The sequence below is a fragment of the Leishmania braziliensis genome, chromosome 36 (genome assembly GCF_000002845.2).
Source record: "Leishmania braziliensis MHOM/BR/75/M2904 complete genome, chromosome 36".
Lineage (NCBI taxonomy): Eukaryota > Euglenozoa > Kinetoplastea > Trypanosomatida > Trypanosomatidae > Leishmania > Leishmania braziliensis.
Window position 1 is genome coordinate 1,500,107 of NC_009327.2, and position 16,330 is coordinate 1,516,436.

At 56.9% G+C, this 16,330-nt stretch overlaps 4 protein-coding genes across 4 annotated transcripts; all 4 read left to right on the forward strand.

The window, feature by feature from the left end:
- Positions 1-397: 397 nt before the first annotated feature.
- LBRM_35_4150 (S-adenosylhomocysteine hydrolase) lies at positions 398-1,711 on the forward strand (the record flags this gene model as incomplete). The annotated part of the gene is made up of 1 exon (XM_001568984.1): positions 398-1,711. One exon carries the CDS (start codon positions 398-400, stop codon positions 1,709-1,711), a length of 1,314 nt encoding a protein of 437 aa, XP_001569034.1.
- Positions 1,712-4,593: 2,882 nt separating this feature from the next.
- On the forward strand, positions 4,594-4,995 carry LBRM_35_4160 (conserved hypothetical protein; the record flags this gene model as incomplete). Its single annotated transcript, XM_001568985.1, has 1 exon — positions 4,594-4,995. The coding sequence occupies one exon, from the start codon at positions 4,594-4,596 to the stop codon at positions 4,993-4,995; it is 402 nt and encodes a 133-aa protein (XP_001569035.1).
- Positions 4,996-5,941: 946 nt separating this feature from the next.
- On the forward strand, positions 5,942-10,300 carry LBRM_35_4170 (putative telomerase reverse transcriptase; the record flags this gene model as incomplete). Its single annotated transcript, XM_001568986.2, has 1 exon — positions 5,942-10,300. The coding sequence occupies one exon, from the start codon at positions 5,942-5,944 to the stop codon at positions 10,298-10,300; it is 4,359 nt and encodes a 1,452-aa protein (XP_001569036.2).
- A 1,155-nt stretch (positions 10,301-11,455) lies between these two features.
- On the forward strand, positions 11,456-14,071 carry LBRM_35_4180 (hypothetical protein, unknown function; the record flags this gene model as incomplete). The annotated part of the gene is made up of 1 exon (XM_001568987.2): positions 11,456-14,071. The coding sequence occupies one exon, from the start codon at positions 11,456-11,458 to the stop codon at positions 14,069-14,071; it is 2,616 nt and encodes an 871-aa protein (XP_001569037.2).
- Between the last annotated feature and the right edge of the window lie 2,259 nt (positions 14,072-16,330).

A 16,330-nucleotide genomic window follows, 5' to 3' on the forward strand; every position in this document is an offset into this window, starting at 1 on the left:
ATCCTCGATACGCTCTTCTGCCACGTGCCGCTTCTCCTTTTATCTCCTTTTCCCCTGATTTTTTTTTTCCATCTCTACTCCACCTTTCCATCTCCCCACCTCTTTTTCTCTGCACCCACGCTGTTTCCGACCTCCTCCTCGATTCGCTTGTCGCTTCCGCGACACCCCCCTACTCACTCCTTTTTATGCTTGCGAATTATCGCGCCTTGCCCCCCCTCCCGTCACGCGTTTCTTCTCGGCAACGAAAGAGCACAAAAAGAAAGTCTCTCTTCATATCTCCCTCTTTTCCTCACTTCTTTTTTTTTCTTCACTGTACTCTCAGCTGTCCACGACTGCCACCTGAAGCACCTTCACTCCTTCTTTTCTGTTCTTTCCTCGTTTCAGTCGCACGGTAATCATGACGGACTACAAGGTGAAGGACATCAGCCTCGCGGAATGGGGCCGCAAGGCGATCGAGCTGGCCGAAAACGAGATGCCCGGTCTGATGGAGCTGCGCCGCGAGTACGGCCCTTCGCAGCCACTGAAAGGCGCCAAGATCGCGGGATGCCTGCACATGACCGTGCAGACTGCTGTACTGATTGAGACCCTCAAGGCCCTCGGTGCGGAGCTGCGATGGTCCTCTTGCAACATCTTCTCTACCCAGGATAACGCCGCCGCGGCCATCGCCAAGGCTGGCGTGCCGGTGTTTGCGTGGAAGGGCGAGACGGATGAGGAGTACCTGTGGTGCATCGCCCAAACACTGAAGGGCTTCAGCGGTGACGGTCTGCCGAACATGATCCTTGACGACGGTGGTGACCTAACGAACTTAGTGATCGACCAACACCCTGAGCTCGTGCCCAAGATCGTTGGTATCTCCGAGGAGACCACGACGGGCGTGAAGAACCTGTACAAGCGCCTGAGCAAAGGCACGCTCCCCATCTCCGCCATCAACGTCAACGACAGCGTGACGAAGAGCAAGTTCGACAACCTCTACGGATGCCGAGAGTCCCTGGTGGATGGCATCAAGCGCGCCACTGATGTCATGATTGCCGGCAAGACGTGCTGCGTGTGCGGATACGGTGATGTGGGTAAAGGCTGTGCCGCCGCCCTACGCGCGTTCGGCGCTCGCGTCGTGGTGACGGAGGTGGACCCGATCAACGCCCTGCAGGCCGCGATGGAGGGGTATCAGGTCGCTCTGGTCGAGGACGTCATGGCCGATGCCCACATCTTCGTGACGACGACCGGCAACGATGACATCCTCACCTCTGCACACTTCCCGCATATGCGAGATGACGCTATTGTGTGCAACATTGGCCACTTCGACACGGAGATCCAGGTGGAGTGGCTGCAGGCCAACGCTAAGGAGCATGTGGAGATCAAGCCTCAGGTGGACCGCTACACCATGGAGAGCGGGCGCCACATCATCCTGCTGGCTAAGGGCCGCCTGGTCAACCTTGGCTGCGCCAACGGCCACCCGTCCTTCGTGATGTCCAACTCTTTCACGAACCAGGTGCTGGCTCAGATCGAGCTCTGGAGCAACCGTGACACCGACAGGTACCCGCGCGGTGACAAAGCCGGCGTGTTCTTCTTGCCCAAGACCCTAGATGAAAAGGTCGCCGCCCTTCACCTGGCCCACGTCGGCGCCAAGCTGACGAAGCTGACCCCGAAGCAGGCTGAATACATCAACTGCCCGGTCGACGGCCCGTTCAAGCCGGACCACTACCGCTACTAGCCGCGTGCGCCGATCAACGAGAAAGCCTGGGGAGTACGAGAGGGGCGCGTGGATGCTTGAGAAGGAGCATAAAGAAACGCAATGGTGGGGGGGGGGTGTTCGAGGAAAGCACTGCGTGACGCTACACTGTCACCGCGTGTGGGCATGCAGACGCTACAATCATGAAACGACAGTACAGTCAGCTTTGCTGCTCTTCCTCCTTCTCTGGTTCGTTTCTCTTCCCCTTTGCTCACTCTTTCCACCACCTCCCTTTCCTTTTCGCTTCTTCTCTACTCAAGGCTGTCTTGTATGTATACCGCATGCTACCGCTGGGCATCCGTCCGTGCCAGTGGGTGTAGCCTCCTGCAGACACCCCTCGACGAGACACAAGAAACGACGAAAAAAAAAGGTACAAGAACAAGAGAAGCTCACCAGTTCAGCTGTGAGGTAGACTGCGGGCGGTGGGAAGGGTGGCAATGGACAGTTGCCCGGACAGGTAACTAACCGGATTCTGTTACCTTGCCTCCCGCTGTTGCTCTCTCTCTCTCTCTCTTCACCCATAGCTGTGACTGGTACACCTTCTCTTTCCCTTTTCTCTGTGATGATACTCGTGTACGGTCACTCATCTTTCCCCTTTCCGATATGTGTCTTTCCAAGAGAGAGGCTGAGAGGGAAGAGTGCGTGGTAGCGCACTCTGCATGAAGTGACGTGTGTGTGTGTGTGTGTGAGGGGGGGGGGGTATCGCGGCCAGGCATCCGCGCCTTTCTGTGCGTTCGTGTGTCTATCGTCGCATGTGTGTATCGCTCCCTCCTTTGTCGACTATCGGATTTCGGTTTCTGCTTGGTTCATTCTTCGCCCAGGGATCCCGTTTCGCAAAATAGGGCTCCAGCGAACACACCACCACGCATTTACACGTTGCTCAAAGTCTGGCCTTAACTGTTTTATTTTATGTTTATTTTTTTTTTTTACTCCCCCCTTTTCCTTTACGAATCTTCGCCCCGTTGAAACCTTTTATGTGTACTTATCCGCTTTTCGTCGCCAGATGCGGAAAAGACAGCGGGATGCAGGGGCGGCAGTGCTGAGATCAAGGATGAGGCTACGTATGCGTGTGTGTGTGTGTGTAGTGCTGTGGATGTGTGACTATTTAGAGGGTTTTTGGGGCAGTAACGGGAAGCGCCACACCTGCAATGCGTACTGCGATTGTGTCCCTCTCTACACAAGGGAGTGGTAGGCAGCAAGCGGTGGTGCATTCACCGACGCACAGACGCGTATAACGTGAAAAGAAACTCCACCCTTGCCGGCTTTGTGTCTGATCTGTGTGCCTCCCATTCTCCCTTGTTTTTTTTTTTTTGCCAAGAAGTACACCCACCCACCCACCCACAAAGAAAAAGCACAGGCTCACAGCCCCCCTCCTGTCTGCATCACCTTCCTTCTCTACCTTCCCTCATTGACTTCGCCGTGCTCTCTTGACAGAAGTGTGCGAGACACTCGTTTGGATGCTGCGCGTGACATGCCTTTTCTTTGCGTTTACGCATGGCTTGTCAGCTGCCCCCGTCGTCGGCTTTCTCCCTTTAAATATTACTTGTTTCTCTAAGGTGGACCTTTATTTTTTCTGTTGTGTGTGTGTGTGTGTGCGTGTGTGCGTGCGCGTGTGCTTAGCAAGCGAGGCGCACACCTACGCACGCCCTAACAGGCGACGATGGAGAAAGGAAAACGAGCAACTTACGCATCATCACTGTTTCTCCTTCACCACCTCTCCCCTAAAATGAGCTAAGGAGAGGGAAAGCCAAATGAAAAATAATAGAAAAGGGGGGATATTGGAAACAACAAAGCAGTTCAATTGTGCCTCGTCCGTCAGACTAAAGCACCATCGCACGAGAAAGGAGGAGCGAGCAAAAAGCAAAATTCACCAAACACCCCCCAACCCCACACACACAAGCAGCCATGAGAGTGGTGTGATGCCAGAACAGCAAAATTGAGGGCTGACGAGCAAGGTGAAGTCAATAGCCGGCAATAGGGGAGGGGAGGGGGCGAAGAAAAAAGCGACTGCCCGCAGTATTGCGGTGATTCATTGCCGTCGAGAAGTAGAGGCTGCGCAGGGGAAAAAGAGTTGAAGTGCGTGGGCAATCAAGACGATCGAGCTACACGCTCTCTCTGTGGACCCCTTCCCGTACCCTTACTGGTTCGCTGTTGCAGGGAACTACGCAGTAGCGGTCATGAAACGATCCACGCACTTTCTCTGCGCTTCCCATGAAACATGTTTCGCCATCGCTTTGCTGCACGTCATCTCTCCCCCATCTGCCCCTCTCTCTAATACTATCTGCATAGAACGAGCTGTGCTTCTTCGTTTGCACCCCTTCACTACCTCAAATCTCAGGCACGCGCACGCTCACACCTGCCACACACCACTTCTGTGGTTCGCTTCAAGTAGACTTGTAGCACTAAGCGACGGGAGACGCAGCGCAGATCGCCATCTTTCCCTAGTTGTGGGCACTCTTCTTCTCCTTCCTACGCTATACCCCCCTCCCCTTCTTCCCATTTTAGTGTTGAAAAAGGGTATCACCACTGTTGCACTGGTTGCGCTTTCCTTTTTCACTTTTGTCCTTGTCTAGTAGGGGACGTAAGCATTGCAGAGTAATCCGCGAGAGCCTGCGTACCTCGTATCAGAGGAGGCATTCACAGGAAGCACGTTCACACTCCCTTCTTTGCAGGGCGGCGGCAGCAACACACCGAAGTCTGAGTACCCCCCTCCCTTTTCCACAAACTCACGCGCGTGTACAAGGACCCCTGATCGCCCTATCCACAGCAGAGGCTTGGGTCTGGTGTATTCTTTTCCCTTACTGTAGTTGTATGGTGTTGCTCTAGCTCCCCGCTTTTTAGCTTTCCTATACGCTCACATCTGGATGATGCTTATCATCGCGGCTGCGGCCGCCATCTTCATTCTCGCCTCTGGTGCGGTGCTGTTGTACGGCGCAGCGAGCATCCTTGCGGGCGGCTTCTTCCGCTTGGCACTTGGCGCATTGCTGATGGGCATGTCGCTCTCCGTCATCTTTTCCTCCACCGCAAACATCCTGCTGGCCACTTTTTCGCGCTACGATCTGGAGCAGAAGCCGCCGATACTCTTTCTGCGCAGCTTCCTAGCAGCCATGGGGCAGCCCACCCTGACAGGGGTTATTGGTCTGTCGCTGGTGGCGCTGATTTCGATGGCGGCCTCAAAGGTGCGGGTGATGGTGGAGGAGATGGACATTCTGATCCGCTCCCACGCCGCGTACGTAGCGCGTAGCGGTCGGTCGGCTGCAGCGTGAGGGATAGTGGGAGCGGGAAAATGAAAGCCAGTGTCGCCGCATCCCTATCGAGGGGTCAGCGCATTAAGGATCGCCATGCGTGAGGTATTGGCGGGGGGAAACACCATCAAAGCAGCGTGCACTCGTGTATGGCTTCTCACGTGTACAATTCTGCGGTGGTGTGGAAGGGAATGGAAGTCTTTGCATGGATGATGTCGGTAGTGTGTCGTCCTCTTTTTTAGCCTGAGGTAGGTTGGCTACCCTCTGCGCCGCCGCTCTGACCATGACCATTTTCGCATCTCCGCAACACGGCTGAGGGCGATGTGCTGCGGTAGAGAAAAACTGGAGGGAGTACAAAGTGTGCATACAGACAAACCGAAAGAGGCTCCTTATCCCGCGCGCCACGGGCTGATTACCACTGGCGGCGTGGGCGCAGCCAGCACCCACTGGCGGAACACAGGCGTAGCCCTGTTTGAGAGCGGGGAGTCGTTGTTGCTTCCACCTGATCGTCTCTCAAGTCTTCTGCCCTTGCAGCACATCCCCTGTTCCCTTTCGGAGTGGCACTGATGCCGCTCACTTGCCACCCTTTCGCCCCTTCTTGTCCTCACCCCCGTACACGTATAGAGTGCGCTCTTTACCCACCCCTGCCATGTTGCGACCCCCTACCCCAAGCACAAGAAGTGGAATGGCCCACTCACAATACTCCCCCAATTTCCGCTTTATATATCACACGTCATAGCCTCCCCCCGAAAGTGCCACAGAGGACAAAAAACTCTCCAGACATTTTATGGAGGACAAAATTGCGAAACCGTCGTTGGCTTGTTTCTCGTAGGGCCTCATCCGCACCCCGCTCTAGTTCTTCCTGTTATCCTGCCAGGCTTGTTTCTTTGTTTCCCCTCATCCCTCTTCGCCTCTCTCGCTACTCCTCGTGTCGTCTTCACGTCTCGTTCATGGACCACCGCAATCAATGTCTTCCTCGTTTCCATCTATCCTGGGCTTTGTCGGCCCGTTGTCACTCAAATCTTTCCTGGAACAGTACTTTGGTCTTCGTCTCACCTTCTCTGTAGAGGCTGCATCTCCACCGAGAGCAACCACAGAGGCAGAGACACCAAGTGCTGCCAGGTTTCGCGCTTTACATGATGTGGTGCTGCCGCCCAACCAGTCGTTCCTGGTCGTCGTGTACGTAGCGTTGCACGCCTCATCTCCCCCTCCACCTATCACGGCACCCGCATGCACAACACCAGCGACACTGGCTTCGGGCTGCGGTGCATCTGCCACAGGCCTCGGGTGGCTTCGGCAGCCGCTGGCCCATCAGCCGGTGGTAGCAACAGCTCACGATACATGTGTGAAGCGAGGCAGCCTTACCGACCGACCCAACCCTTCCTCTGTCTCCTCTCTATCCACTGGAAAGAGCGGCAGCGCTCGTGGTCCTTGGCGTGCCTCAGTCCCTTGGCTTCTCTACACCAACACTTCTCATCGACCTTTCACCGATGTTCTGTTGCGCCACCCGTGGTGGGCATCGTTTGCGGCCTGTCTAGGTCCCGCAGCGATGGGGTTCATCGAAATGTACTGTCCTATCGTTCTTCAGCTGGAGGCCATGGCTGGCGGAGTGCAGGTGCTCGGACCTGCACTAAAACATGCCGCGTTAGAGACGTCGTTTTCCGTGGCGGCGCAGTCATCGGAGATGAAGGGCCTTCCGCCACACAGAGGCGCCAATGTCTCTTCACGTGGTGTGAAGCGTGCCGGCGACGCAGGCGTGTGCACGGCACCTCTGCCACTTCCAAAGCAGAGGCGGGTGGAGACGGTGGAGGAGTTGCTGAAGGCAAAGGCAGGAGGAGGGCTTCAACGAGGAGTTGCTCTGAGCAGTCATCCGTGTAAAGATGGCCCATCTGCCACTCCCGTGCGCAGAGCGGCCATACCAGCCACCTGGGCGGCCGCGTTGCTGCGCACTGATGTACCGCGTATTCGACTCTACAGCGTGCGCATCTCGGACAGAGACTACGTCGATGACGGCGACGGCGCACTTCCGCTGCCTGCGGGCTTTCTCGAGGCTCAGTGGCTTCGCCGCCATCCACACAGTCTGCACAGCGTGTTGCAAACCGCTCTACCGAAGAGGACGGCCTACGGGGCATCCACACGTCGCTGCTCTGTGTGCACCAGCGAGAGGGGCGCCGGGTGCACCAGTGTAGAAGACATACCGATGCGTCACGTGGCGCACGTCTTTCGTTGGTTAGTGCTACAGCCCTCTCAGGGCAGCGCTGATGCTTCTCCGACAACCCCACTGAGGTTTGACTTGCCGTCCTACCTGCGCCGCGTCCTGTCCACCGTTCTTGACCAGTGCAGTCGTCTGGACCTTCGCGGTGCCGCTCTAAAGCATACCGGCTACGTGGAGGAGGCGTTTCATCGTCAGCAACAAGGCGTGGAGCCTTGGGACGTGCAGCGGCTCTCCACCCCTGTGTGCGTGGTGGTCTCCTACCTGCGAACATTGCTGTCCACTCTACGCTGGGCACCGCGGAAGGGGGCCAAGGAAGGGCCATTTTGGGGAATCACCGCAGCTGGTAGCGAACACGTTCTCGATGCACTCATGAGAGCAGTGCAGGGCTGGCTGATCGCCGGTCGCCACGCCGTCGTTCCAGTTTCTCGCTTCTTGGACGGGGTACCTGTGGCCCAGGTGCCATGGCTGAACGGGTTCTACACGAGCCCCTCGACGTCGTCCTCAGCAGCGACTTCGTCTGCAGCACGTCACGCGCGCCATGAGCGTTCACGCGTTCAACAGCGGGTTTGGCTTCAGTTTGTCTTGTTTCTCACGCAGGACATACTGCCCTTCCTGGTGCGCGCATCCTTCACGGTCACGTGGAGCTCCAAGAATACGCACACGCTTCTTTTTTTCTCCGTGGCTGTGTGGCGTCGACTAGTGCGCCACGAGGTGCGCCGTACTCAATCTTTTGGTGCTACCCGTCCGCAGATGGCACTGACTTTGGGAAGCGTTCGCCATGCCGGTGTGGAGCGTGCTGCATTGCCCTCGGCCTCAAGCGCGTGTGGAGGCGTGGCTACGACTGCGCTTGCGTCACTACACTCAGTCGCTTCCACGGCATCTGCGGTGATTCCCGCACCAAAAGACGTATGGTGCGCTATTCGTACTGCAGGTGCAATGACGCATCGGGGTGCACACGCCAACCTTTCCACCCACAGTGGCGGTGCATCCTGCCTGTACGCTGGCGTTCGCTTCCGCCCTGATGGGCGCAAGCTGCGACCCATTGCTGTGGTGCGTAGCGCGCCCCTTCGATCGTTGAAAGAAATGGCTCGTGGGTCACCGAGTCCGTACAGCTACTCACACTCTATCGCGCGTTTGTTGTGCAGACTGGGGTGCAGTGACACCGATGGTCAGCTGCCCGCGGCGACAGCGACGCTGCTAAGGCGGGTGCGGGCACGCAGTCGTCGCAACCACCGTACCGGCTTCCGTCGCTTTCGCCATCCGCTGCCCACGCACCTTCCACACAGGGCTGCACTGCAGAATGCATTGCGCTGCTTGGTAAGCGGCGTAGAGGAGCAACGTGTGCGGGACGGCTTGCCCCGCCTGAGCAACCTTTCCCACCAAGACGAATATGCAGAGCTGCGCAGTTTTTGCGAAGAGGTGCGAGGAGGGCACGCACTGCCATGCGAAGGTCTTGCAGGTACGGCGTCAGGGGCCTCACCGAACCCACCGCAAGGAGCGGCTGCCTGTTTCACACCTTGCGCCATGCAGACTGTCACTCTCGTTCGCAGCGATGCTTCGCGTTGCTATGATAACTTACCACAAGAGCGGGTGCTTGCAGCTGTGGCGTCTCTGGTGAAGCATGACGCCTACCGTGTGCTTCACTTTACCGTCATTCACGCCCTGAACGGTGAGGCGGCTCGCGCAGGTGGTTGCCTACTCCGGCGCGCTTTTACAACACGCACCATCCCGTACACGGAGATGGAGTGCGGCGTTTTGGCTCGCATTCCTCGCGGCCATATCTACTGGGAAGAGGAGGAGGGACGCACACAGGGTGGGCCCCATGCTACCGCGGCCGCCTCTTGCGCAGGCGACCCCCGCAGCCGCTGCGGCCCGAACTTCATTTCGGGTGCCGCAGTCCGCGCACTCCTGAGCGAACATGTACGCCACCACCTTGTTGTCGTATCGGGAGGTAGCTTGTTTGAGCAGCGCGTCGGGATTGTGCAGGGCTCCCCGGTGGCGATGCTCCTGTGTGACTACCTCTTCGCCGATGTCGTGGACACTGCTTTGTCATGTATACTGAGCGAGCATGCGGAGCGGTCGCTGCTGCTGCGTCGGGTTGATGACGTGCTTGTTGCCACCGCATCACCCGCTGCGGCGGAGAGGTGCCTGCAGGCGATGCAGCGCGGCTGGCCCTCGGTGGGGTACCTGAGTAACCCGAGCAAGCTAACGTTGTCGAATGCATGCGGCAGCTTCGTCCCGTGGTGCGGTCTTCTTCTACATGACACAACGCTTGAGGTCAGCGTGGAATGGCGGCGCATCGGGGCGTTACTGACGTCTCTGCGTGTCGGTGATCCCCGCTACGTGCATCGTGGGGATCGAGAGCCGTTGTACTTCACGCAGCGCTTTCTTGCAGTGTTGCAGCTCCGTGTGGTTCCCACGGCGTTGTGCGGTCGCTTGAACTCCAAAACCAGGCAGCTGCAGACCTTCTACGAGGTCGGTCTGCTGTGGAGCCGTGTAGTGCTGGAGAAGGTGCAGGAGACGTTACCGGTGGCGCGCAATCGTGATGTGGCAGTCCTGCTGCTGCGCCCGCTGGCCGTCTGCGTAGGTCGTCTGTGGCGGTTGCTTCACCGTCATCAGCGCTTTCTTGCGGCGCGGCAGTCTTCGTGCGGTGTGTCGGCTGCCGAGGTGCGGGCCTGCGTTTTGACAGCCCTTCATCGTACAGTACAAGCAAAGCTGAGGGTGTTGCAGGCTCGCACGATCCGCGTGATGTGCGCCCAGCGAGGGCCTCCACAGAGAGGAGCCTCTTCTCTGAACAGGTGCCCAAAGAGCCTTTGCGCCCACAAGGCACCATCTGCTGGACACCAGGGCTGCAAGCGGCGCCGCAAAGGCTGTAGGCGTCGTCTTAACCCGCGTACCCGCTTGCGCTCCTTCTGGTGGATGGCCGCTGCAGAAGTCGAGTCGCAGTGGCGCCGCGCCCTTGGCGCCCTGCATCGAGCAGCATCCCGCGCGTTGCCAGGGCATGAGTCGACTGCACCTTCATCGGCTACGTCGGCATCATTGCTCATGGAGGATGGCCTGGGATCAATGCACGCGCGTGCACTAAGCGCGACGCGCCTCTCACAGACATGAGGCAAAGCGAGAAACACGACTGCGAGCAGTGCGCGCTCATGCATGTGTCTCTACTGGTGCATTTGGGGATGTCTCTGATGGTGCCTCGGTGTCTATTGCATTTCATACCTGCGTTCTCCGCTAGATCCTCCCCAGCAGGTGATTGCCAGCCCTACCGTGACCTTCGGCACATGCATGCACACACAGACACACAGAGAGAAACAGTAGCACATGCGGTGTTTGTGGGACTCGTTGCAGTCATACGCCAGAAGTGGCGGCGAGCGTCAAAAGTGACGTTACGTATCACTACTTTCCTTTCCAACAGTGTTGATCTATTGTCCGTTGCCAACATTTTGCTGCAGGCCTCAACGTGACGACTCCGTCGGCGAAATCACGCTGTTCTTGTGCTTTACGGGAGTGGTGTGGTAATCACCCTTGCTGCACATGCATTCTCTCGTGCGGCTTTTCTCATGCCTACAGTAGCTCTCTTTCCCTGTCCATGCTCTTTCTCTCTCTCTCTCTGCGTCTTACTCTGTTTTCCATGACATGTTAAACATGTGCCCTGCTGTGGATCGCCCTGCACGTCCTTGCCTTCTCACAGAGGCGTGCACCCTCTCTCTGCCGCTTTACGCCTTTCCCCCTCAAAGTCAAATTGTTGCCAGGTGCTGCTCGCCGCTAAATTCCTTTCCTCGCTTCTCTGTCGTTGTGGTTCTTGGCGCGTTTTGCCCTTCCCAAGCTCCCTCTCCCAACCCCGAAAGACTGTCTGGCGCCTCATCTCTACATGTGGGGAGAATGATAAGGTCAAGCACACGGGAAAGCATACCCCAGTGAGCAAGCGCTGTGTGCGTCGTTGTCGTCTCTCTAACCAGGCGAACATCCATACGTACAACACGCAATAGGCCACCCTCGTCACGCGCGCTCCACCAGCACAGACAAACCCCACGGCGACGCACGGATCATCAACAGGTGCACTAACCTACTCAGGCGTACGCGTACGCAGTGAATTAGACGTGGCATCTCGTTGCGTTTGATGTCGCCTTGCCTTTGCCTGTCTACCGCCTCTTCTCGCGCTCTGCTACATCCCTTTCTCCCGCCTTGGGCGTACCTTCTCTCTCTCTCTTCACCATCCATCGCTTCCTTCTACCGACAACGCCAACCGTTGTAGAGGGCTGCGAAATGAGTGGGGTTGCTGGCTACCCGACCCTCCTCGAGCTATGTACACTCGTGAATGCAGCGGCACCAGCACCGAGCAGGCACGCCAGCCACTTTGACGCTCCTCTCACTCAGTACCTGACTTCACTGCCAGCGGAGACCTCAGCCATCATGACATGGGCGAACTCTGCCAACTCGACGTCGCGTGACCCCATCGCTGCTGCTGTGGATGTCGCAGCATATTTTCCCTACCAGTGCTCGCCAGCTTCGCGGGCGACCCAGGGGAGCTCCCTCGCCCCCAGCGGCGAGGTGGAGCAGAACCCAGGCGCTGACAGTTTCGACTCGCAAGCCAAGGAAGGAGTGACGATGTCCTCCGCACCATTTAATCTCATGTCACGGCGGGCGACGCTGCCCTTCACCGCGGATGTCACTAGCAACGGCGGCGGAGGCGCGACCACGTCAGAAGGCGCCTTCCGGCTTCTCCTACCGACTCTGGTGGGTCACTCCGAGATCACTTACGCAGAGAACCCCACGTGCTGCGAGACTCACTCCAGAGTTACGTGTGCGCCAGAGATGGTGCCCGGTGATGCACACCAGCAGTCGTGCCTCTACGGACTGGCCTCCCCCCGTGGCGCTAACGCGGGCGAGGATGCTCCAGAAAACATCCCTGCTGCAGCCTATATTCAGTCTGACCTTTCATTGACTGCGCAAGATACCTTCACGGTCAAGCACAATGGCGACGATAGAGGCGAGCGAAGTGCTCCCTCTCCCAGCGTGCCAGGTGAAGGAGTGGGGACCTGCATTAAGCATGAGACCCGCTCAACTTTTCCACAATCCATCGACCTCGTCCAGCCAAACGCACTTTTGGTCACCGATGCAGTGAGCGAGATGTACACTAACTCACTTGTCCCCATGATCACCAGCAAGTCTGCCCAGCAGCCCTCCTCGTTGACTCAGCTGCTGGGCTCATGTGAAGATAGGAGCGTCGCTGCCAGCGTCTCGGTCCCGTGTGCGCTGCATCAGCGTGACTACTGTGGCACTAGTCCTACCGCATTCATGCCAGGGAGTCCACTGCACTTGATAGGTGAGCCATCGGAGCTGAAGCGGGAGCACCTGCACCTCTCCTTCTCTCCCGATGCCACCCTGGGGTTCGACGAGCATGGACCGTCCCCCGCCTCCGGTGGTACCCCAACCGCGGAGCTGACAGATCTATCATCTCCGTTGTCGCCCCTATCTCTGTCATTCCCAGAGTCCCTTTCATCGGCACCGTGTGCACGCGCGCAGCGCCGTGGCACTGTTGCTGCCCCAGCGGACGTGAATGTGTTTCCCGAGGGCAAGGCCGTACTGAAGAGCCCTGAGACACTTAAAGGGGAGGAGGCCATCGCTCTTGTCGCTGCGCTACCCTCTTGCTTTCTGTGGAAGGGGCTGGACGGACCAGCTGAGGACTGCCGTGACGTTTTCGATATCGTCCCTACGGCACCGGCCACAAGCAGCAGCCAAGCCGCACGAGCATGTTCGGGGTCCCCAGCAGACGACGCCGCTTCGGTGGGCTCCACTGGTGCCTTCTTCGTGTCTCTCTTTCAACCAACCCTAAGCAAGTGGATGAGGTGGGTGAGCCGCAAGTATCATGTCGTGATGCGCCACACTGCTGGTGCGGCTAGAGTAGTGCAGCTGTCTCAGGAACAGCGATCAAAGTCGCCCCCGAAGCGCAGCTGCGCCTCTCCGAGAAAGTCAAGCGACGGTGCCAGTGGAGACGGTGCTTACCCCCCACCAGGAGACAGTACTGAGGCGGTGGACAACGACAGCGCAGCCTTCTGCGATGTTGGCTCCTTGAAAGATGAGATGGCTTACCTCCCTCATACCCTCTCGTTTAGCGCATTGCAGGCCAACTTCAGCTACGACGATGAGTGGTCACGACATTCCGGGGCTCAGGAGGCGCAGGACGACCTGACCAGTCCGTGGAACGGTGCCAGACACAACAGCTGGTTCCGCGTGGGCTTGCAGACGGAGCAAAGAGGGGCAGTGCGTGCGGCTGGCGGGCTCATGCAGCTACGCCGCTCCATCACGGCGTCACCACCATCGTCCCTGATTAGCGATGCGTCGTTCCTCACATTGTCGGGAGAGCGGCGCTGGGGTTCGCTGACAAACCTCTCCTTCTCCGCGGAGTCTCTGACGACCACCTTAGGCGCACTGACTGCTGCTCACACCTTTAGAGATGGCACCCTGCAGCGCCTTTCCCACAGCTTGGGCGGCACCCTGAGCAGCAGCGCCAGCTGTACCAGCCTCTCGGGTGACTATCACAGACTGTCGCTACCCTCGTCTCTAGGCAGCCACAGTCACAGGAGCGGGTCTACCACAAGTGCTATCGCCGACGACAACTACCGCGACATGCTGTATCTCCTCTTCCACCATCCCCCGAGCAGCCTCATAGGCGACCTAACCCAGTGCTGCGAGGCCTACAAGGCGATGGTGGATACCTCCTCAAACGGAAATCATGTGCTGAACTGGTCCGAGCTCGTGCTTCTTCTGCAGCCAGAGGACTACATTGACTACCGCGCTCTCTTCCCACCCAATCATTTTGTTACCTTTGAGGATTTCGTAGAGTTTGTGGAGGTGCTGTCGGTGCGCTACCACCGCTAGCGATGGGCAATGGGTGATGTTGCACTCATGAGGACTCTTGGCGCTCCTTTCAACACTGATGGTCCTCTGTCGCCTCCTCTTTTCACCGAATCGCTCTACGCTGCAGAAGTCAATCGGAAAGCGAAGATCGAAGCAGCCGCAGCCGCGCATAAAGCAGCACCTTTCTAGGCACTAGAACGAAAAAAAAAAAGACGCCGCTTTGTGCCCTTAGCCCGCTGTGCAGGATGCCTCGCTGCCGCTGACAGGAGTGCTCGAGCCCGTGGCGGCGAACCTGCGAATCAGCCCTGCTGTGCCCCAGCCCCCCCTCACACACATCCATGTTCAGCACACATCGCTCTACCTCGCACATGCACACTTAATTCTCTTAGTTCTTTTTCCTCACAAGTGTGCTATTGGTGTTTGTATTCATCGTTACCCGATTTGGAACCGCACTCTATCTACGCCTTCGTTTCTTTGTGTTCCTTTTCTTCCCCCCCCTCCCCCTCCCCAACCCGTCGCTTTAATTCGGCCTTTCTGTCTCAATGATGCTTCTTCCCCCACAACTCACATCTTTACTCCACCTCCCCACTGTTCTGCTTCTCTTTTCGTCTCTCTCTCTCTCCTTTTCTCTTTCTGGAGGTCATGTATGGTTCCTTCTCGTATTGAGCACGTCTTACGTCATTTCATTTCTTCTCTCACTCCACCGCACTTTCCCTTTCCGATGTACAACGCGTTTTTCTTCTTCTGCCCCCTCCACCCGCTCTGTTTAGGCTTCACGCCTATTCCCTGTGTTTCTCTTTTCCCCGCACGAAGAGTCTTGTTGTGTCTCTTTTTCTGGGCCCACTACCCGGCTGCTTCGGAGTACAAGGCGAGAGGGCGGAGGGGGGGGTCTGACATGCCCCTCATTGCAGCCGGGTTCACTCTCTCCTCCGCACCCGCCCATTTGTGGCCCCGTTCTCCCTCTTCCCCCATCTCTCCCCTCTACTCTCGCTTTTTTTTTTCCTGTTGCTGTGGGTGCCGTGTCTTCTACCTCCTGCACACGGCCTCACAAGAAGAAACGTTCATTCGAAACCACAGCTGCTCTTGTTATGTTTCCTTTCAACGGTCTGCAACAGGCCCCCCTTGCCACGCGGCGCTGGCCGTCTCGCTCTTGTGCAACTCGCTCTCTCTTTTTCCTTCCCCTCCCCCTTGCATCTCATCCGACTCCCACCGTGATACTCCCTCCCCTCCCCTCCCAAGGAGGAGCAGCTGTATGGGAACGAGAATGAAGCGTATGCCACGTCCCCCAATAACTGAACTTCGGTCTGGGAAAGCACCACTGACATGATACCTCCAGGGATTGGACATAAGGCGCCGCTGGATCTTGCTCGGCTGCCTCCCTAAGTATCCGGAGGAGTAACCTGATTCCCCGCCCCGCTTGTACCCACTTATCAACTGCACTGCCGCTAGCCTCTCTGTGCCAATGCCTCACGCGATTAGAGCGCAAACACATAAGGCCTGAAAAGCCCGACTCCAACTGAAATTACGTTGAGGCATGCCTGCCCCAGCCCCGATTGGTCCATTACCGCCTCAGGAATTTTCTCAAGAGTACCCCCCTGTCTCGCTAACTACAAAACAAGCCGTGTAAGACAACACCATCCCTCACTTGTTGCATACCCCCCCAACTTAAAAGGATGACCTGACATCGGACTGACTTACTCACTGCTCTTATCACACCCCTTAAAGTCAACTGCTGCGCGACGCTTTAATTTCCCCAACACTCTTATGCTTGGCATTGGCTCTACTATACCCCTTGTATGATAGCCTCGTTGACGACACCTAACTTTTCCTAGATATCAAACAAAAATCTATATAGTACTGTCACAATATGTCCCCGAGCCATCCTAACCCTAAGATTAATCTACTTATTACCACATTACACATCTCAGCACCCCACATCATCAAATAACATCCGTCCTATGTCGACCTTATGTATACCATTAACCACTATTTCACATAATCCAATAATCTCATTCCCTTAAACCAATAAGTAATCTCCTTTGACATCCCAATTTCGCATACCCCTTTCACCTCTATTATATCTCAACACCTATCCCTCATTGATCACATTCACTTGCCACCACTCTATGATAATATGGCCAGACTAACGCTTTCCACTATACATATCTACTACCACATGACACGTCCTGAGATAATCCACAGTCTCCAACTAGCCTGAGCACACAACAGAATGAACAGATCCTAATTCCCGCACAGATGCTTATCTACGAAAAAAAAACG